Below are 22815 nucleotides of genomic sequence, written 5' to 3'. Positions count from 1 at the left end.
ACACCTTCTCTCTGCTCTCCCCCACCAAAAAATGGCCACCATATTCCAGAACTTGAATGAAGATTATTAATCCTATGTAGGGTTTCCTTTGCCTAGGTCTTTATACCACACTCATCACCACTGCATATTGGTTTCTAGGAGATGAAAGCCTTCTAAGATTTTATTCTCTGTTGTTCTTCTCTTCATCTTTGATATATGGTAATAGCAAATAAAGATCTTGAGCTGTTTGTTTTTATATTTCCGAGATATTTCCACTTAGCAGTTGTTTTATGGCTTGCCTTATCTGTTGCTAAAGTCTTTGGGGAAACCCTGCACTCAAATGATCAGCCTTTAGCATTAGGGTAATAATAAAAGCAATAAGAGAGACTCTAATGCTTTTAAGAACATTTACCATTCAGTAGTGAAGTAGTATAAGTGCATTAATGTGTAGAGGTTCTCTGTGGTTTGCTTGCCTTTCAAAAATTTATATCTTCCCTGTTAGAGAAGCAGATACTTAAAGATCATGGCTCATGGCCATAGACATACGATTCTTCCTTCATCTATGGAGAGAAGTAGCAAAAGGAGTGATCCTCAGCTGATCAGTAAATAAGTGCAGTTAAGAAGACTCCCATGAACTTATAATTTTCCATGAGTTGATGATCTGGGCCATAATTTTTAACTATTGAATTCCTGTTGATTTGTTATGAGGCAAGGCTTTTTGTGATATCTTTTACTGGACCAGCTGCGTAGTTGAGAGATCCTTATAGTTATGTATGTACCATTTCTTCACCCACATGGCATACATAGTTCCGCTTTTTTAAGTTCCTACATTTTCTTCCTTTTTTGATATCACTTGTTTTAGTTGGCTTGTATTTTATTTTGAAGGAAGCCATTTCTGTTGTTTTAATGCTTAAATTATTTTAACATAATTTAAGTTTTTTTTCTTTGCCATTTTGTTTGGTTTTCATTTTATTTTTAACACCCCATCTGCATCCACCATTTCTCCTGACAGTGACATACCAAAGGATCTTTGTCCTCTGTACAGGCCAGGAGAGTGGGAAGACCTTTCCTCTGAGAAAGATATCAACCCTTTCAGCAAGTTTAAGTCCCTTAACAAGGAGAAGAGGCAGCAGAATGGAGATGACTCCAGTGCACTAGATGCCAAAACAATAAAACCTTCAGATGAGGAGAAGCCTACTGATTTTGAACTGCTCAAATCTCCTGAGAGTACCATTTCAGTTAGGAGTAAGTCACTGGAACCTCTCAAGGCTGTTACCTCCATTAAACCATCTGAAAGATCTGCAGAAATACATACAAAGGAGCCCCTGGGAGAAAAAGCTTCAGAATCCAAAACCAAAGAAAATTCCTTTCTGGGAGGAGATGAAGATTTTGTTGAACTGGTGGGGACCCCATCTCAAACCGATAATGAATTGGACAGAAAGGATGGAGCAATGGAAAGTTTTCCTATTGACTCTAAGGGGATGGGTAAAGCAAAGTTGCAAGTCACCCAATCTGTTTCAGAAGTCCAGGAGCATTTGACACTTGATTTGTCTGAAACAAAAAACAATGTTAAACCCAAAGCTGACCTAGATTTAGAACTGTGCGAGAAACAAGATGTTGTGCCAGAAGTAAACAAATGTGCCGGTTCCCCAACAGCTAAAGTGGAGACTACAGTGGACACACAGAAGGATCTAGAGAAGGACAAACTTATAGAATTTTACCTTGGTAAAGACAAAGACGGGTCACAGTCTTCTGAAGATTTGCGTAAAGCTAAAATGCATGAAGATGAAAATAATAAAGTGGTTGGCATAGACCTCACACTTAACTGTTCAGACTCCCAAGCCAATGGTCTTTGTACAGTTATACGTGCAGAGTCTGATTCCAGTTGCATTGAAAGGAAAGAGTCTTCACTAAAAGTCAGCTCAGCTGCAGCAGAAGAGAAGGATTTTAAAAAGTCTGTGGATTCTCTCTTAGTATCACCAGTGGACAAGACCTGCGAGGAAACACAGTTAGACAATAAAGCAGAAATCAGACTGTGGCTGTTGCAGAAAATTCAAGCGCCAATTGAAGGTAGGTCAGAGTATGCGTTTGTTGCTATGAATGATGAAAGCTAGCCAGAATCATCCTACTGATAGTTGTGAAATGATCTTTCTATTATAAATGTCCTCTTAATGCAGTTTGAGTGGCATTTTACAATATGAAGCGTCAGCCCTAGAAACTCTCAGTCAAAAAGCAGTAGAGGAGAAAAAGGTTCCCTTCAAATTAGTTGGGCTGCTGAGTTTGGAAAATGTTAATATGCTTTATGTTCAGAAACTCCTTTCAGACTGCATTTTGTCACAATGACCTGCACATAAAGAATGCAATAAAATGTCAGCCACAGGTAGTATGTAATGTAACACACTATGGTATAAAAATTATTTTACTGTTAGTTAGGCAGGCTCTACAGATTTGCTGAAACCTTTGGTGTTTCCTGTATGCAAAATCCAAAACATTGCAGTCCATGCATGTTTTGTATGGACCTCCAAAGAAGTGGTGAGTAGGCACAAAAGTACATTCTTGCTGAGTAATTGGTTTTTGTGATAACTAGAAGTGCAAAGGTGGGTGTTTGTAAATATGGCATTCCCTGGGCCCCAACCCAAAATCAAATTCCAGTTTAGGTAACGTGTGTATGTAACACCTTTTCCACAAGTTTAAAGACCCAGTTCTTTCCTGTTCAGGTCTGAAACCAGTGCAATGAATTTTACTGACTTCAGTGGAGATATCTATGATTTACACTGCTGGGAAAGGAGAATTGTGTGCAGGCCTGGATTTCAGAAACCATTAACAAACCCACCCCAAAAAACAGATTTTCCCCTTATTTGTTTGGGAAACAGTTGTGTCCACTGACAGACCTTGAGAACCATTGTTTAGTTGAAAAGGTATCTGTCAGTGCTTTCCCCAGAGCAGATGCAATGTGACTCAACAGCTTTACTGTACTCTTGACTATCCCTTTCTAGAAAGAGATTGAATTTGGAACCATATGTAATTAGCTGCAGATGCTGTACTGTAAGCAGACTGATTCTTTTGTCTCTGTGGTTCAGATATGCTCCCTTCAAAAGAAGAGAAAAGCAAGACTCCTCCGATGTTTCTGTGTATCAAAGTGGGAAAGCCCATGAGAAAGTCTTTTGTTACACAGAGCACCACTATGGCACAGCAGTATGGTAAAAAGATTAAGCAGCCAGAGTACTGGTTTGCTGTTCCTCGGGAAAGGTAAGTTGTGGTACAGAATATGAAAGCATGCTTGTAATACAGTAGAAATGCCAGAGGGTGACAAGCTGTGCTAGAAAACTCTTGAGTAAACTAACCTTGTTGTATGGCTGAAACAGTTATCCGGTCCCTGGGTCATCAAGAAATGTTCCTGACAGAAAATTAAAGATTTTTATTGAGCCTTTTTCTTCCTTAGATTGTGAATTGGATGAGACTGCTTTGAAAAGTACAAATTGCTCTAGTTAAAGGGAGACTTGAGTACAGTAAATATTTTGGGAAGAGATTATTAAAGAACCGTATTGATGAGCAGCAGACGCTTTGATACAGCACAGTGATGCACTTGAGTGATTAGCTTCTTAAAATTTTATTCTGTTAGAATAAATCTTTTAAAGATAGCTGTGTGACTGCTGCAGAGAAATAGTAAGCTTTGGGCCTTTTGAAGGGCTTTGTTTAAACATAAGGACAGTGGGGTCAATTCTGCTTACCTGTGTCTCCATATTATCATCTGTCAGAACTGAAGGAGTTATTTTTTTTCCCGGGATAACGGATAGGAAGGCATCACACAGGCAGTGGGGAGTCTAGATTGGTTTGAGTGAACAATTAGGATCTGTCCCTATGAATAAAATTGCCTCAGCAATACAATGAAAGACCATTGACTAGACAGTAATGACAGACAACCCAGGAAGGGGAACTTGTAGGATCAGGTTGGTGGGAGCTGGTTGCGGAAGGGAAGATGGAGATAGAAAGGCAGGAGGCCTTGGGAGAGCCAAGCAAGTGATTCTTCCAGCAGGGCCTTGAAGTTTTGCTTTTCCATTCTAACCAAGGGCTCAATGTATTGTCTTTCATTTGGCTAATAAATGCTAGACTGTTGTTGCTTAAAACAGCTGCTGGGTGCATCACTCTATCTCTAGTAGTGGGAATCTAAATTAATTTATACCCATGATGAGACAAAGGGGTGCTGAAACAGAGGACCCAGTCTCTGAGTAGTGCAGTTGTATGATTTGCACCTGAAAAAGGTGAAGGCCTGTACTACAGCACTGAACAAGAGTCGCTCCTGGAGAGGTTGACTGCAAGTTGGGGCTTAACACCCCTTCTCACAATATGATAGGGCAATGCTTACATTTGCCTTTCAGGTGTGGTTATGTAGAAATGATGCCTTTTTATTTAGTATATCTCAGTAGGTAACCAGAGGTCTGCCTGTTTTTCCACAGGCAGAGCACATGTATTTGTGTGTCTGGCACCAGTTTACCTAGGTTTTAGTGACTAGCTTTACAATTCCTTCCCAGATTTAGCTGGGTAGAGCCTATGCTCCTATGGGTGAGAGAGCAGACTGAGCCCATGTAGGCTCTGACACGGACTTGTTTCAGTTCCAGCTTCAAAGGCAGACTTTGACTCTCATTTTTACCTGTACATTGCTTTCAAAGACACAGGCTTGTGCAGCTGAAAAGGAATGTGGTGTTAAGACAGTAATGTTGCTTGAAAATATAACAGGGCAGAATGGGGTCTGCAGAACCTCTAGAAATTATAATAACATGCAGCCAAAAAGAAGCAACTCAGTTCCTCTCACAGATAAGAGACTCTGGATCTGGCATGTCAGGAATCTCTTACTGTCAACCATGCTGTGTAAGGCAATGGACAGCGATAAACCTAAAACTCTGCATTATTCTATCTCAATTGATACAGTGGAAAGTGAAAGATGAATGGATTTTCACCAAGCCAAAATAGCAAAGACTATACTTTTCAAAGGGAGGTATACTCTGAGCCATGCTCTTAACTTGTTTTTAGGCAGCCTTAGACCAGTTTGGTGAAACTGCTTGACTTCCTTTCACTCTGCTGGTAACACCTCTAATTTTCTCTGATAACAAACAAATATCGCTGACTGCATTCTTTTATTACACTTTTGGAAAACAGAAAAGACTTTTATGTAGCCAATTAACCATGCACACATTTTGAATGGAATAACTAACAGACCTTTGCAACATGAAGGTATTTTCAGGGATATGCTATGAGACAGTTTAGTCCAGCTGCTGCTGCTACTGCTTTTTATAATTGCCCTTTTGCCCCCTCAACCTTCTACAGCTTTATTATTGCAACGGAAAGACAGCTTTATGAGATTATCCAGATGCAAAATATAGGGAGAAATTGTGCGTTAAATATCAGTGGTGTCTCTTTAAAGCTGCAGTTGTTTTTTTAAAAAATCCTGTTTTCCTAAACTTTAAACATTTTCTGACTTCTGAATTTTTCTGAAACATACCTTCTCTCTTTTTTCTTTACCGTGCCTGGTTCCCCTGTTACGTTTTGGACAGGACTTGGTTAAGAAGAGCAGTGGTGTGGGCTTTGCTGACACAGCTAGTTAGGTTTCATTCAGGTGGAATGCTGTCATTAGTTAAACTTCTAACAGCTTGAACTGTAGGTGAAGATCGCTTTCAATTCACTTGCTATATGCTAAATGCAGTATCTGTTTCCAGTGTGATTTCAGAAATGTAGCTTAAGAAAATTCTTGATTGAAGTATGAGCAAGCATGTCAGTGTTTGAAAGACACTGTAGCTCAGGACTGTCTGACAGCCTGCAGGCTGCCCCTGGTCTGCAAGGGGTTAATCTGCACTGCTTCTGCCTGCTGTGGCAGCAGCAGCCAGGGGCACTGGGCTTCGTTTCTGGCTTCTGCCTGCTGCACACATGTCCACAGCTGGGGGGGGGGCAGAAGCCATGTGCATGTGCGGTGCAGCAGCTGCCCAGGCTTCACTTCCACTGTGTGGCCCCTGGCTGTAGCCCTGTTGTAGCTTAATGTAAACCCAGTGATTGCTCTGAAAATAGCATTTCCATTTTGAGCTGCATGAAAGCACAGTACCGCATTTAGGAGCATCAGTGATTGTTTACTCAATGATAAACATGTGCTTGAAACATGATTTGCCTACGTGCAGTGCGTTAGTAAGAAAATGTTGTTTGTTAGTGAAGGAGCCAAAGACATTGTTTATAGTTTAAGCCTTTTTGTTCTTAAAGTAATTCCCTGGTTGGAAAAGGTCTCATTTCAAAAGTGAACTGCTTCTCAGTGTCATGCCTGTAGATTTGGCAATATCTTTGCTGCTGCTGCTCACTTCTTATCAAAGAGCCTTTCAGAAAAACGAAACAAGTATGGTGAATTTTAGTACGCCTATTCAGAAACTGTGGTTAGGTGAGTATTACTATGCTGCTGTTTGGGAAAGCTTGGAACAGGAAGGCATTTAGGACTGTTCCTAAACCTAAACATCTTTTAAGAAAAGCCCCAAACTACCCCCCACTCCCCATTGGCTCAGCCCTAATCCAAACCAGTGTTTCCCATCAAATCCAGGTATAGCGACCAGTGTTGCATTTCACTGCATCCTAATAAATTAAGTTTCAAAAAACGTAACCAGAATGTTGGAGCAATAGGTACACAGGTCCATAGTCATTCTGTTTGTAGTTTCCCATCCTAAATTTCATGCATGGTCACCCTGTGCTGATACCCAGCCTCTGTAGTGACTGCATTTCAGTGGCAGATAGATATTAGGGCCGTGTGAAATTACACCGTTCCATTTCGACTTGTGTTTTGACGTTTTGATGCAACAGTGTTTGGTTTTGAAACCATTGTTCCATTTTGTTTAGTCGGAACAGTTTCGTTGTTTCAGTGTTTCAGCCATAGGCTATAATGGGGAAGCTTGAAACAGCCTGTAACTTTGTCATTTATGGCCTGATTTGGATGAAACTTGCAGGAATGGTAGCCCCTTTTGAGGGCATGAAGCCTGCCAAGTTTCAATGAGAGAGGTGCAGGGGTTTGGGGGAAACTGCACCTCAAAATCTTGAAAGCAAAAAACTCACGTCACTTGTATGTGTTAAGCCACAGTAGGGTCAAAACTGCAGGCATGATAGTCCCTGCTGAGGCAATGAAGCCTGCCAAGTTTCAAGGAGATAAGTGTAGGGGTTTGGGGGAAAATGCACCTCAAGCTGTGGACAAGCAAAACTTGTGCCATGGGTGACTGTGTGTTAAGGCGCAGCGGGGTGAAAGCTACAGGCCTGCTAGGCCCTGTTGTGGCCATGAAGCCTGCCAGCTATCAAGGAGCTAGGTGCAGGGGGAGTGTGGGTTCTGGGGCCCTGCACCTCTAGCTGCTGACAGGCAAACCTTGTGCCATGGGGGGGTGACGCTGTTTGTGTGTTAAGGTCTGCCCTCACTCAGCTGACACCAAGGCAGAAAGCAGGGCAGTTCAAACAATGCTACTTTTTATGCAGTTTTTCCATGCCTCCCCCAGAGCACTGTGGTTGGAAGGGACCTGGGGAAAGGATGATAGTCACTGGCCGGCTACACAGTCAATATGAGAGCAGTCCTTCCCCCCCCCCCCCCTTTTCTCCCTCCCTCTCCTTAGTTTCTGTTTCTGTTTCCCTGCAGGCAAGCCCAGCTTGAGCTTTGAAACTCGAAATGTTTAAAAAAATTTCAAAACATTTCAACTTGCCTCGTTTTGTTTTGAGGCTGTTTGGAAGCTCTCTGTTTTTGATTTCTCTGTTTTGAGCTTGAAATGAGTCAAAACAGCGTAGAAATGAAACTGCCGGCAAAATTTCGCACAGCCCTAATAGATATTGTAAACTTAAGCTGACACTTCCATTAAAACAGTTTTTCTCTGGTTGTAAGTAGTGTTCATGCAGTATGCTAGGTTGACAGTAAAGCTGCCTGGAAAAAATGTTTTCCAAAGCTTATCATTGTACGCTTTAAGTTAATCTTCCCTGGTTGTTTGCATAACATCTGGCACCTCATTGGCAGAGGAACAACAGAGGAATAAAATTGTTTTGCCATATCTTTTTCAAATGCTGTAAATATTTATTTAAAAGGTCTCCACCTTGTTTACCATCTTAATTCTTCTCCTTGATTCCATCACGTGCCATACGTGACTTGTGAGCCACAGGAAGGTGTCCCCAAAATATGTCACTCGCGTCATCCCTGACAATGTAACCAAGTTAATTAATGACTCCAAGGCTGCTCAGTTCTGGTTGCTTAATCATAACAGCCTTTGTCTTAAGCACATAACTGGGAAGATGTAATCATTAAAGTCCAGCCGCAGAAGGTGCTCCTCATAAGGAAACCTCTAGGCCTGCTCAGGGTTCATTTTGGCAGAGTAACACCTGTGATTTTGGAGAGCAGCTGGGAGTAACTGATTCTCTTGCTAGGCCACTGAGCGATGGGTGTTGCATACAGTGTTGGAGGGTAAGTTCAATGCGTTTGTAGCATAGGTTTGTATTTAGAAGGAACTAAGTGAATCTGCAGAATTTTATGTTTACAAATTGGTTACTGAGATGTTATTACAGAGCATTAAATTAGTAATTAAGTGGCTTTAAAAAAGTGTTTAAATAGTGACAGGACAGGCGGTAAAATAGATACCACTGCAGAATTGTTCCTAGTTTGTTTAGGATAGACTCTAAAATAATGAAAAAAGGAGGCGGGGTTAAATGAAGGCAGATGTATTGATTCAGAGTTCATTATTTTTAAAAATTCTGCTTTGCATTCACTGAAATTCATAAATCATTCTTGCATCCAAGACTATCAGATGTATGCTCTAGAAATCCAACATATAAATAACTGTGCCTGCTGCTACATTGTTTTCTCCTTACTTCAGACTAGTTACTGCATTGAGAAATAAGCTTTACTGGCTACCTATAGTAACCCTTTGACAGCCAGATTTATGTATTTATTTTTTCCATTGTTATTGACATTGAGGAAATGAGGAGGTTTGATATTAGAACTTACGAAGTCTAGGACTTGTTTTATGTGCATGTTTTTTAGGAAGAGCAAGCAGTGTCTTCAAGAAGAAAAAAGGACAGGAGTTTGATGGTTTATATATATTGGAGCAATTTCTGGTTTTTTTACATTTGATTTTATAAGACCAAATAGGATGTTGGTGAGATGCACTGGGCTGCAAACCCATCACTGTATGATGTGCTATGAAGAGGTCAGTGATAGCCAAAGTGGGATTTCTTGGAACTAAATTTGTTCCAAGTTAGATCCCATTCTAATTAGAAGAGGTCAGTAATGAAAAGATGTTTTTCTGCCATGTATGCCAGGATTGTAAATCATTGATAGTATTACAAGGAATTCATTTGGTTTTTAGGATGGGTGAACACTGGTGCTAGGGTCATCTGAAATACCCACTTTCACACATACCTTCTCCTTAGTACAGGTAGGGTATGGCATAAAGTTAGGAGTTGGACTCATCTTGAGTGATCCCAGCACAGATAATAAGATACCAGTTCATAGGACACTGCAACCCTACATGTGCATATTTTCATGTAGATACATATAGGTTTGCAGCATGTTTTAAGAGTCTTGTATCTTCACTTTAGTAAACTCTTCAGCTATGCATTCATATATTTCTGGAATCTAGTCTGATTTCCTTTACAGCATACAACACAACTTCCGAGAACTGTTGGTTTGCATCCAGTAGGTGCAGTAATAATAGATTATGTTGTTTATAAAAAGGTTTAGTTCTTATGAAAAAGTTTCCAGTGCCGACAAATTCGCCCACAACCCTTAGTAAATTGTTCCGGTAATTCACTTTTCCTACAATGTTGAAAAGTCACCCTCTATTTTTAGCAGGATTTGTCTGTATTTTTTTTTTCAGCCTCCAGCCATTGAATCTTGTTATATCTTTGTTCGGTAGGTAGAAGAGCTCCTTATTTTCCGAAGGCATTTCCTGAAGGCAGATGTTCTTCGTGCAGTAATAGATAGTGATGAAATCATCTCTTAACTGTCTATTTAATAAGCTAGGGATAGTGACACACTTAAGGATCGTAATCCAAGGCATGTTTTCAAATCAGTGAATGATTCTTGTGGCTCTTTTCTGAACCCTTTTCAATATTTGAACATTGTTGTTGACTGGCCGTCAGGGTTCAATTCAGCATTTCAGAAGGTGTCCAAGCAGCACCAGAGAGATCCAGTCTCCAATTGAAATGCCACTTGGGAATTTCAAAGTCAGCTGCATAAAAATAGTATAAATGTATATTTTTTAAAAAATGTAAAAGTTTGAATTAAATTTGGATGCTTTGATGGACACAAACTGATCCTGTATCAGAAATACAGTTTTTTTTTCTTTCTGATTTGGTGATCTTTTTCAAAATGTTTAAATTCCTACAGAATAAAAATTCTAGTTTAGATCCAAAGAATTCTGTGACTTTCAAGTCACTGTTTAACAATATTAAATAGGACCAAGAACTGGTCCCGAAGAACACTTTAAGGACACGTTCATTCAATCATTATTCTTCATTTACAATTATACCTTGAGAACTATTGGCTAATTTTGATGTGCGTTTTGTTGATTTTATATTATTTTAGTCTGCTAAAAGATATCAAATGCAGTTTCAGCATTCCATTTTGTTCTTTTTGCTCAGAATCAAAATCATGCTGACAGACACATAGTTCTCTGTTTCATCCTGTTCATCCTTTTTAACTCCTGGAAAAACATAAACTATTTAGAGAGAGCCTGAACCAGCTCTTTTAAAACTCTTATAAATTTCCTGGACCAGCATAATTTAAAAAGTTGACTTTAGTAGGTGCTATTTGTCATCATTTTAGTTATTGTTGAAATGGGAAGTATTTCATCATCATAGGATAGGAATACTTTGTCTGGCTTTTCCCTCATTTGGTGTTTTCCCCTTCCATTTGTATATTTGCTTTTTGGGGCCTGATTATTAGAAATTATACCATTCTTATCCGTTGATAAACTAGTACTGTTAGGGTACGTATTTTTCTCAGTGTACTTAAAAATGGTATTTCATTGCTTTTAATACTATAGGGCATTTATAGATGTGCTCTGGGATGTGGGGGTGGTGGTGTTGGGCGGGGGAAGGTAGGAGAGTTAGCACAGCTCTGGGAGCTGTGCTAATTAAAAGCCCCCGGAACATCACATGTATCAGCATTCCTGCACTGAAAAATGGTGGCAGGGTGCTTTGAACTAAAGCTTGTCGAATGAGCTTTGGCTTAAAGCACCCCACCACCATTTTTCAGCATGGGGATGCCGATACATGTGATTCGATTAATCAATTGGAGCAGCCTCCCTGCATGTGTAGGAGCCCATAGTTTTTGCTTTTATCCTTCTTCTGTTACCAATTTTCTTAAATTTTCTAGTTTCTATTTTATATTCATCACAAGTAACTTCCTCTTTTTTTTCATTGTGTGTATGACTGGTTTGGACTTTTTGTTTGCACATAGCAGACATGAAAAGATCATTCAAGCAACTGCTAACTTTTAGTTCTGTGACAAGTTCTCTTATTGGAAGCTGGTTCTAATATAGAATTCCCCCATACAACATTCTTTTGAAATCAGGGATTGTCATCCATAATTTTAAAGAGTAAATAGAGTAACTGAGAATTCCTGTTTTTAAAATAGTTGACATTGCACTGAAGTAGAAGTGATTCACTGTATCTCCTTTCAAAATATTTCCATTTTCCATCACCATAGAGATATCAATTCATGCCTACACTTACCTTTTGAACTGACCTTCCTTTTCTTGCAATGACAATGGTACAAAGACCTTGCTTTGTGAAGCCTGGGGATGAATTGGTTTAGGCAAAATAGTAGGAAATAATAGGGATAGTAATAATAGGAATACAGGGAATAATTATAGGAATATATGAAAAAGCAGCTTTAAAAATTCTCTCTCTTTTAATGAGAGTTGTGCAAAAAATTTCCTTCACTGAAAATTACATTCCTTATTCTGGGTATTAGGCTTACACCTAACCTGCGCAAAATATCTGTGGTTTTTTAATCGATATTAACCACACAGGTGCGTGTGCATTTGTGTGTGTTTTTTTTTCCCCCCATAAGTAAACAGGTTTTTTTCAGTGCATGGACAATAAGAAGATAAGCAAATGGTCTACTTGAAGGAAGTCTAGTGCTACTTCTCTGAGTGCTAGCCATCCTCTCCTAACCTTATTTTTGAGGTTGTAATATACTGTACATGTGTTATAGAATCCCATTTGGAAACCCAAATATTTAGGTTTTGGCTTTTATTTAATTTCATCGTAGGTTAATGGGGATAATTAGGGCAGCAATTTCCCCCCACAAATACAGGCTGACATAAAAAGTAGCTTGGATATCAGCCCCTTCACAGGAATTTGTAGAAATGTACTTAGTTTTCCAAACTGTTTAAAGGACACAGTTGCATTTCAGACTTTTCCAGCTCAGTTGTGGCCACATTTTCTTCAGGCAAACTTGAAAAGTAATGTGACCAACACCTTGAACATTTGTTCAGAACTGTTCAAATCGATCAAATAATCAAGGGCTGTCCAGCTGGTGGTCCATAAGGGACTAGCATGTGGTATTCAAGCTCCATTCTCATTGCTTTTGCTGCACTGGTAGCTGGGGTGTCTGAGCTCCCCCTCCCTCTCTGGCTTCTGCCTTCTGCTCCTACTTCTGAGGGCAGGGTGGTACAAGAAGAGGGGGCCAGGATGTCTGTGTTGCGTGCGTGGTGGGGGAAGAAGAGGCTGAACTACTCTCACTATGCTTGGTGGGGAGGAGCTGGGCTGCCTATGCTGTGCATGTAAAGAGAGAGGGTACCAGCTTAATTACACTGGGTGCACAGCAAGGAAGGAAGATGTGCTGCCTGCACTGCACACAGGATGGGGGGGGGGGTCTTCTCATGCAGTGTACGTGGCCAGGATGGGGTGAAGCTGCCTGCATAGCAAGCAGCCTGAGACTTGCATGGCCCCCCAACCACCAAGACATTGAATGACCCTGAAATAACAGATTCACTCAGCAAAGGGATTGTTGTCAAGTTGCTACTTGTGGAGCATTTGTGAGGAATACTGGGAAAATGTTCTGCAAAAGCCAGTGGGTGGGAAGAGGGGGAGAAGAATCTTCCAACTAGAAGGAAGGATTCTGTCTCATACAGCATAGCAGACCAATGCTCCCTTCGTTGCTTAGTATTTTACATATATGCCAGTTCTGTTAGTGATTGCACTCAAACATGCAATGCTAATACTTTGCTACTTCAACATGACATTGAAGCTGAAGGGTTGCATGCTTTAGACTAGTTGTTTTTAATCTGTGTTCTGCAGACCCCTGAGGGTCCAGTGTTGAAGGGGCCTGCGAAACATGACTATGATCAATCAAAAGTATATGAATACCCACACTTACAATTCAAAGGGGTCCGCACCTGTGTTTGAAATTTCCAAAGGGTCCATACCTCCATTGAAAATTTTGTAGGAGTCCACAAATGAAAAAAGGTTGAAAACCACTGCTTTAGATTTCATTTTGTATTGTTAGCTTCTTGGCTTTCCAACTGTTGGATAAACACATTAGCTGGATGTTTCTGCTACAAGGAGTGGTCAAATAGTAATGTAACGTTTCTGTAGCCATTATGCTTTTTCATTGACTCCCATCCTCCCCCATCTAATGAACAGAGGCAGTTTATTATTCCATGCCATTCACAATCTCTGGAGAGCATATTTGGACTTAGGTTTGCATTTCAGATGCCCCTTGTTTGCAACTGTGTAGTAGTAATCTTTTATCTTAAATGTGAACGCTTAAATTCAGAGAAGCAAGAGTCTCCCATGTGGGTCAAGGGTTTGTGCACTGCAGAGAAACATTTGTGAATGCCAACAGGGGGGGAAAGGGGACTGTTGAGAAGAATTAATTTGTTCCGTCTCTGTGGGTAAGGGAAAGGAAGTCTCTGTGATGTAGTAACCAAACTCTCTCTTTCTCTGGGGATGAGAAAAGCTGCAGCTGCAACTGGGACCAAAGTGAGTCAAAGCCCCAAGATCTGTCTGAGATCTCAGATGGCAATTACAGCCAGCTAATTGACATCCTTTTTTTGTAGATTCATATTTTTTGTGAAAAATACCTGTCCTGCTATATCCTAATTGGAGATTGATCTGCCAGTCCTGAACAGACAGGAATTTAAGAAATTAAGGGCAAGAATCTGACTTCAGTCATAGTGTAAATGTGGAGTAACACCATTGATTTAAATAGAGTCACTGCAGTTGTAAATATGTAACATAGTACTTTCAGTGTGAAAGTACATAGGCACATATTTTGTATAGTTCATTTTTGCCATTGAAATAAATTTGCATATTGTATAGCAATCCTGTGTTTAAAGAAACCTAAATTCCATGTCTTCTCTCTTCTGTCTTTCAGGGTAGATCATCTTTATACATTTTTTGTTCAGTGGTCACCAGAAGTATATGGGAAAGATGCCAAAGAGCAAGGGTTTGTAGTGGTGGAAAAGGAGGAACTTGATATGATAGACAACTTCTTCAGTGAGCCAACAACTAAAAGTTGGGAGGTTAGATTTCTTTTGTCTTCTGAGTGGAGAACCATGAATGTAATGAAGAATGTGAATCATCCATTGAAACTCAAAGTGCTTGCCATTCTTCTAATATTTGTATAAACTTTTATTTATATAATTTTTGCTCCTTAGATTAAAAAGTTCCAAGGCTTTGTGGCTCTCCATAGCCACCATACACACAATATTCCATCTTTCCTTTTCTTTCCCATGTATTAGAATACAATATCATACTGTTTCTAAGACAGATCGGCTTTTTGGGCACACATGCATGTGCACCCCCACCTACCTAGATATACTGAAAAAGCACTATGTCTATGGACAATGAGAACACAGGGAAATAGGATATTAAAAGGATGTCCACATGCCTGTGTGTGCATGAAATTTAGAGCTCTGGAATACCAACTATGCTGAGGACGTGGGGCGGTCAGATCATAAGGTGTACAAATTGTTTTAAAATGGATCTGCAAAGCTTAAATCAGAATTTTGTTAAAGTCTGCAACCCCCCCCCCCCACACACACACAACAAAACAAAATCTACTGCTAACTTTTATTTTAAGTATTCCCATCCGTGTTCAAAAGCTAGAGAGAGATGAAAAGTGAGAAATGGATCATCCTCTGGAAACTCTGGGCATGTCTACGTGTATGCTGACTGCTTTAGCAAGTACTAAATGACAATTCAGTAACTGCCGGTACTGCACCGTCCCAGAGCTGCATGGGTCATTTCTGACCCTATTGTGCAGTAGCTTGTTGCTACTGTGCAGTAACAGTGGCATCATAGTTAATGGACGTGCCTGCTGACTCTGTCACCTTAGTGATGAGCTACGTTGCCACTGTTAATTTTCACTTTGTAATCCCAGAGTTTAAATGGGAGTTTGCTTGACAGGTTTTGTAGTTCCTTTCTTTTGGTGCAGTGTGAGCTGCAAACAGAAATGTTTGTCATGTTTGTCTTTGTGTAGAACTGGGGGCATGCTTTGCCCTGTAATTTTATTAAGTTTCAGTGTAGTTCAGTTGGAGTGCATGGTATGCAAATAGAGCTGATGGGTAGGGGAAAGGCAAAGTATAGAAGGGGAAAAACAACACATTGAAACTTATCATTGTTTTAACTCTAACATCCGTTTTGAATGAGCTGTAGTGGTAATAAGGGAAGAGTTGGAAACAGTTTACAAAGTGAATCTGTGTGAGTTTTATGTTTGAGGTGTGTCTGCCAAGAACTTCCGTGACTAAAGTCCTAATATGGGCATAGCTGTCTGTCAGGGAAAGTATTCCTCTACTGGGGAAACAGAAAGTGAGATGGTAAGAGACGTATATAAGCAGTATTATCGCATCCTGTCACAAACAGTAGCTGGCTATCTTACATAAAGGAAACAGCTTTGGCATATTATTAAGCTTTGGCATTAGAGCAGAGAAGTTTGGTAGCTAGCAGAATAAACTTTTAACAATGAGAGCGCGACAAATGCCTTTGAACATTCAGATTCTTTACTGTGCCAGACCTGACCAGGAACCTTTTGTGCAGGTATGTTGGACTGTATCATTCAGGGAGAATGCTGGGTAAGCTTTGCACTACTGAAAGAAAATTGGTTTTTAATATGTATTTTTTAATAGGACATTCCTGAATTGTGTGCTTGATTCCACTCATTTATACAAATGACAGCACTTAAATTTTTTATTCTATTTCAAAAGTTGGTGGTGGTGTTTTTAAGTGACTGTTTGCTGTATCAAATGACTGGTGAAACTGTTGATAATTCGCAGAATATCCTGCTGAACCCTTCACTGCTATTGTTTGTGTAGAGCACAATATTCAAATAAGAGGTTTCATTTGGTGAGGTGAATTAAGAGTGTCTTCATTGAGCAAATGTCTCCATGAGATCTTAAATTGTCCAGAACCTGATTCTTTCCACTGTCTCCTGCCCTTTAGTAGGTAGGCATGAGGTTAACTTTCCTGTGTATATTTCTAATTGATATGGATTTTTTGTAGTGGGTTTTGAAGGAGCATACATGTAGCTGCTTGCCTCTGAATTTGGTTACATATCATGCATGTATCTGTTGCTCAATACTTCACTGTGATTTTTCTTTTGGAATCCTGAAATAACTGAAAGCTTTGAAAGAATAGAGGAATGTTTTTTGACTGAAGTTCAAAAAGATTTATACACTTTAAAAATAAAAATGGGAGAAAATGAGAGTGGGAATCAAGGGCAGTTGGGGATCAGTGTTTCAGTAAGACCACAAGTAGTAATAGAACAGAGGGAAAAGCAGGAAATTCACACCCCTTAAAATGGATTTAAAAATACCAGACAAGATTCTGCACTGCAGTGCAGCCACTTTGAGTCGCACCAAGGGGACAAATCTGCTGTAAAGTTGGCCATGAGAAAAATCATCCCAGCACAGAGAGATCCTCCAGTGGCTTAGAATCCATCCATAGTGGCTTAGTGTATCCATAGGGCTTCCTGGTAATTTTTGGCTGCTCTGGCCACTGGCAGTTTCTGCAAGTTTGGAAACATAGAGGGAATTGACAGTCAAGCACGTAAAGCTACCATTGTGTGCGTTCATGTCTGGGTTATACTGGGTACTCTTCAGCCAAATATAGGGGCTATTATCCCAGAGTATGAAAACTGGAAAGATAACAGGTTTGTAGAAGGAGGGTAGTTTAGCCTGTGTAACACCAGAGGCTCTGCAGTTGTTCTCTCCCAAGTGGTTCTTCTGTGCGGAGTTGTGGGGGGGAGAAGTCATAGTATTTTAATTCTAGTTAATGGAAAGATTTTATTCTAAATCTAAGGAGCCATTTACGCTAATCCACTTTGAGTGTTGTATCAGGCTCAGTTTAAAACGAACAGCATCTCGATCCTCCTCCTAATTCCAAAGAATAATCTGGTCATTTTCAAATGAAATAGATAATCTTTTTTAAGGCTCTTGAAAGGAATTTGTGAATTTCTGAAATTTGTGAAATGAGTGACAGCTTCATTACCAAAACAGCTGTTTTAAAGAAATTAACTTAAACGAGGAAGAATTAAGGATTAACTATTTGACTGTGCATCCAATTTCTCAGAGAGCTTGCATGCATGATGCAGGTCTTCAAAGCATTTGCTACGTTTCCAAGTGTTATCTTAGATTTAATTTCTTTTTTGGTTCTTTTGTATGTTGCTTTTATTTCGGTTGTGTACATAAAAATGTCTGTTTCTTAGTAAATGAAGCATGAAAGGGTAGCTGCTGGCTTCTTAATAACAAGAAGTGAAACTTAGATTTGTTTATACTAATGTTATTAGTGTAGCACCTGGGAAAAAATTCATTGTACTCAACTAATTGCAGGAATGAAAATGAAGAAGCTTCCATGTCCTTGATTTTTAAAAATCATCTACTGCCATCTAATATGCTGTTCAAGTCAGGAGAATGTGGCCTTTGCATCCCCTGATCCCGGACAAAGCATGCGCGGGGCCTGTTCTCCAATCCAGTCTTGTTATTCAAGCAGGGGGATGACACTAACATAGCTACCTGGAAAATCAGGGCAAAGGGAAGTCCTGCCATGCATTTTAGGCAGCTCAGGTACACCATGTCAGTTAAGGATCTTCTTGCACTGGGGTGACTCTGCATTGGTTGAATATACCTGGTTTATAAGGTTACTTTGTTCCATGTAAATTGTGGAGCCTGTGTCCTGACACATTTATGATTAACTCTTCCCAGAGATAAGATTAACAAAACAGGAAATAAACATCATATAACAATTGTGCCCTCTTATCTCAGATTATTACTGTAGAAGAAGCAAAACGTCGAAAGAGCACCTGCAGTTACTATGAGGAAGATGATGATGAGACTTTACCCATCCTAAAACATCACAGTGCACTCCTAGAGAATATGCACATAGAGCAGGTATAGTTTCTAATGGAATTTTGGTTTGTTCTCTTTTTTTCTAATCAGATTTTCCCTACTGACACTCAAACTATTTAAATTTAGAGTTCACACTGGTGCAAGATACCAAATTTAAATTTGTAACCAAAGTGGATAATCTGTTTATCCTGGGTTCATTGTGAACACCTAACTCCAGTGTCTAGATGGCAGGCAGTGCTTATTGCACGGCACTACTTGCTGTTGATTCAAAATACAAAGAGATATTATACAATTAAATGGTTTGCCATTTTTCTTTCCCCTCCTAGCTTGCCCGGCGCCTGCCAGCAAGAGTGCAAGGATATCCATGGCGGCTTGTATATAGTACGTTAGAGCATGGAACCAGCCTGAAAACATTGTACCGTAAATCATCATCACTTGACAGTCCAGTCCTCCTTGTCATCAAAGACATGGATAACCAGGTTAGGACTTGGGTGTGGCATGGTTATTTTCAGATCTTGTTGTCTGGGGGTACCCCATCATAGAAACTTCTCATCCTGATTGCAAGTAGGTAACCTCTTATTTACAGTTTGATCTTCTGTAAGATTGGTGAAAGCTGCTGTTTTGCTGATTTAAGTCCGCAAAATAAGAATCAATGACAAGATCTTTTTACTCCTATGTTTACTACTATTAAATTAGCACAGAATCCTTAAATCCAGACAAGTATAAGGTACTAACAGGGACAAAACCCTGCCAGTTTTGTTCTTCAGGGAGACCACAGGTTTGTTCTCACAAGTATCTATTTAAGACATCAGAATTCAGTTACAAAATAGCAGACAGCTAGTAATGCATCCTTGGGGACCAATGTGACTACATGAAATACCCCAATACTTTGCAGTTATCCAGAGCAGTAGTGCTCAACTTCCAGCCTGTGGGTTGTACCATGGATACTCCCCACAGATCTGGAAATTTGGCAGCTGGGGAGGCATGGCAATTAATGCTGCCTCCGATCCCTCACTGATAAATTTCCAAGTCTTGTGGCCAAAAAACATAGCCCTGTGTACCGGTGACATGCGGGGCATAGGCTAGCGCATTTGATCCAGCATGAGGAGGCTGGGGCCCACGCTACCAATCCAGCCCATAGTCCAGAAAGTTTCACCACTGATCTGGAGCTACTTGGCTAAAGGATATTTATGGAAGACCCTGATACCTTATCAGCCAAGTTTTCTGCATTTTGGCCTCGGTTATTTGAAATATCAGCACAGTTTGTTTTTCAGAAACTGTTGTGAAAGATGTCTCTTGATTTTTTTTTGTAAACTGTTAGAGTATAACCCATACATTTTATTTTGACAGATATTTGGAGCATATGCAACACATCCCTTCAGGTTCAGTGACCATTATTATGGCACAGGCGAAACTTTCTTGTACACTTTTAGTCCGAATTTCAAGGTAACTTACTGGGGAAGGAAATGAGTTGCTTTAAGCTCCACTTCTGAAACACTTGTAATGTTGTTTGTCATGAGAATCTGTAGAAACTATGATAAAAATGTAACTCTTCATAAAAGCAGCAGTTTGAATGTATGGGACCAGCTATTTGTGAATGCATATAACACCAAACACTCTGTTTAGCTGATATCAGACTGCAATTCTGTAAGCAGAACTAGCTGTTGTTAATAGAACCTGAATGCGTATCATCCATCCCCAGTGTGAAGGGAGGAGAGTTTATTGTGGAAAAAGATGTGTAATGAATAATCTGCTGGAGACTTAATCAGAGAAAGGGGTTGAGGGCAGGGAGGGGGTGGGTAACATAGGAGTAGTCTAAAATTTTATGTGCTGCATAGACCACAGAAACTAGACAAATGGGGAAACAGAGACAGCTCCAAACTGAAAATGCAGTATTGTGTTTTAAATACTGAACATATTGCAAGATTCTCTCTCAAGAAGAAAGGAGTAGTAGCGCACAAATAAAATTGAGAGTGGGATTGTGCCTTTTCCTGTGGCAAGATATAAACCATACCTCTACTTCCGCTGACCTAGAATGATTCACAAGTCATTGTTTTCAGTTTATTAGCTTAGTAGAATCCTAACAATTAAATGTGTTCTGCTTTCTCAGATATTTAAGTGGAGTGGAGAAAATACCTACTTTATCAATGGAGACATGAGCTCTCTAGAACTTGGAGGAGGAGGGTAAGTGTATATATTTTCGCTTTACAATTATAGCTGGCTACAGTTTGGGAGTGCAGGGATGCTGATCAGGGTTGACAGTCGAAGATATTTTTTTTTTTTTACTGATAATCTGCAAGCTTTTTACTGAAAGCCAACCTTTTTTTACTGATACATGTTTTACATAATGTACATGTAACTCTTCTGCCAGGCTTTGCCCTGCTACCAGGCCCCAGTCAGAAGGGCTTGGTTGAAATTTAGGGGTTTAACATCAACTATAGTTAAAAAAGTAAAAAAGGATTCTCAACTGCATGCTGCACCATTCTGCACCTCCCGGCCTGCCTCCCAGTTTTACTCCTGCTGACCTAGTTCCCCCTGCCGTGGCACAGACCCCCTAAGAAGCCTGACTGTGACCCAACAATAATACAGGCAGCCTCTGATGCAGCAGCACATGGCTGAGAGATCACCCTCTACAGGGTTCTGTGCCCTTGCTTGGACACAAGGTAGCACTGGTGTGTGCTGTCTGCTGGGGCTCCAACCAAGCTGTGACTGCTTAGTGTTTTTACTTACAGCTAAAGTTTTTTTTTATGGACTTTACTGTCAGCCATTTTAACCTGATTTCTTGCTTACATTTGGCAACCCTGATATTGATAGAAGTACATATGTTTGGAATACTCATTGGTCCAATGACTTGATTTATTCTTTTGTTAAACGGCTGAGGACAGACTCTCTATGAACAGATTCATGTCAATTTTCATTGTCCCTCTAATCCTGAATTGGCATCCATGTTAGTCATATATGAAAATATACATGGTGGGGGGTGGAATAGGGGCAGGGGAAGTTGTTTGGCACATGGAACTTAGATACGAGTTGTAATTCTAGGATCGTTAAGGTCAGTTACAAAGTTCCTATTGATGTCGGGGTAGTGACAGGCAGAACAGTGGGAGATTGGGTAGGGATCAAAAAACAAAGGAGCAGATCAGGTAGAGGAAGGGGATTGGAGTGGCATGCATGGAGTGTGTGAGGTTAATTTGTGGCATGCCTGCCCAAAAGGTTGGCTTCTACTCCTCTAGAAGAGACATAAGGTAATTTTTTTTTAATCCCCCCCCCCCCACTAAACCCTGGAATCCTACGCAAGAATAGTGAAGGGAATGGGTACATCTATACGAGAAGTTCACTGCACAGTTGACTATTTAGCTGCACATTAAATGCTGTGTGCCCTTATTAGGCCAGAGTAAGCTAATTTATTCCCCGGCAGGAAAGTACTTGTAAATACTTGTAAAAAAAATTCCACAGCAGTGCATATGTAGACACTGGCCAGGCTGAATAGAGCACAAGGGTGCTTCAGTGCAGAGGCTGCATGCTGTCTAGCCCCACAATGAAGCACCCTCATGGCCCATTCAGCCCCTCTGCAGCATGACCCCTCCCCCTCTACGCTTTCTGCCAGCCAGGGCTGCTCCAACCTGGCTTAACGTGCTGCACATGAATAAATTCTGGTGCTCATTGCACCAGAGCTTACTGCTCTTTGACACACGTTCAAACAGCATGCTTGGGGAATAATAAACTCTGGAGTAATATGCTATGGAGTTTATTCATACACAGTAATTGCTTATGTAGAAGCACCCAGTGTGATTTCTGTTCGCAAAACTGTCAGTATTATTTTAATCTGTTCTTTGATAGACTGGTTGCACAAGTTATGAAATTAGTGAGACGGGTATTCTATGTTTCTAAGACAGTGTGGTCTTACCTGTTGCAGATAAGTTTGAAATTTAAACAAAAAAACCAAAACCCAGTAAATCACCCCCTCTCTTTTTTTAGTGGTCGATTTGGATTATGGCTAGATGCTGACTTATATCATGGGCGAAGCAACTCCTGCAGCACCTTCAATAATGACATCTTATCTAAGAAAGAAGATTTCATAATACAGGATGTGGAAGTATGGACATTTGAGTGGATTCTTTGAGTGCTCCTAGGATGCTGAAACTAGATCCTGAGTGCAGGCTGCCTCACAACTTGCACGCTTTCTTTCTGAAACTGTATCAGAGCATGACTACACACAAATAAAATCTGAGAGCCAGTTTTTAAGAGGCAGAAATGGACAGAACAATAAGAGGACCATTTTGTGTTATTCTTTTTACTCCCCTCCCTCCAGTACTCCTTCAGAGAAAAATGGTTATGAAGACATTCATAGTGTTTGAGTTGTTAAAACAGGTTTGTTTGTTTGTTTTATTTTCTGTAACTGTGAAAAATATGCTGTGGGGGATATATATATATAGAGAGAGAGAGAGGGAGAGAGAGTACATTCCATGTGTATTTATGTTCAACGTAA

General features: G+C 40.2%; 1 protein-coding gene across 3 annotated transcripts in view; it reads left to right on the top strand.

The window, feature by feature from the left end:
• The window catches only part of NCOA7 (nuclear receptor coactivator 7), a 66532-nt gene extending 43759 nt beyond the window's left edge, over positions 1 to 22773 (top strand). Inside the window, exons 7-14 of one of the 3 annotated variants that reach the window (XM_019520318.1) lie at positions 1025 to 2049; positions 3060 to 3228; positions 14357 to 14504; positions 18243 to 18368; positions 18653 to 18805; positions 19677 to 19772; positions 20437 to 20510; positions 22305 to 22773. In XM_019520318.1, coding sequence (XP_019375863.1) covers positions 1025 to 2049; positions 3060 to 3228; positions 14357 to 14504; positions 18243 to 18368; positions 18653 to 18805; positions 19677 to 19772; positions 20437 to 20510; positions 22305 to 22449 — 1936 coding nt within the window. In that variant the 3' untranslated portion in view covers positions 22450 to 22773. Of the gene's footprint in view, positions 1 to 991; positions 2050 to 3059; positions 3229 to 14356; positions 14505 to 15353; positions 16021 to 18242; positions 18369 to 18652; positions 18806 to 19676; positions 19773 to 20436; positions 20511 to 22304 lie in introns of those variants that run through there. The other 2 variants (XM_019520317.1, XM_019520319.1) reach the window with 2 other exon arrangements.
• Positions 22774 to 22815: the final 42 nt, after the last annotated feature.

This window comes from Gavialis gangeticus, unplaced genomic scaffold (assembly GCF_001723915.1).
Source record: "Gavialis gangeticus isolate Ggan-Ray unplaced genomic scaffold, GavGan_comp1, whole genome shotgun sequence".
NCBI lineage: Eukaryota > Metazoa > Chordata > Crocodylia > Gavialidae > Gavialis > Gavialis gangeticus.
This window is presented reverse-complemented; position numbering and strand designations above follow the sequence as displayed.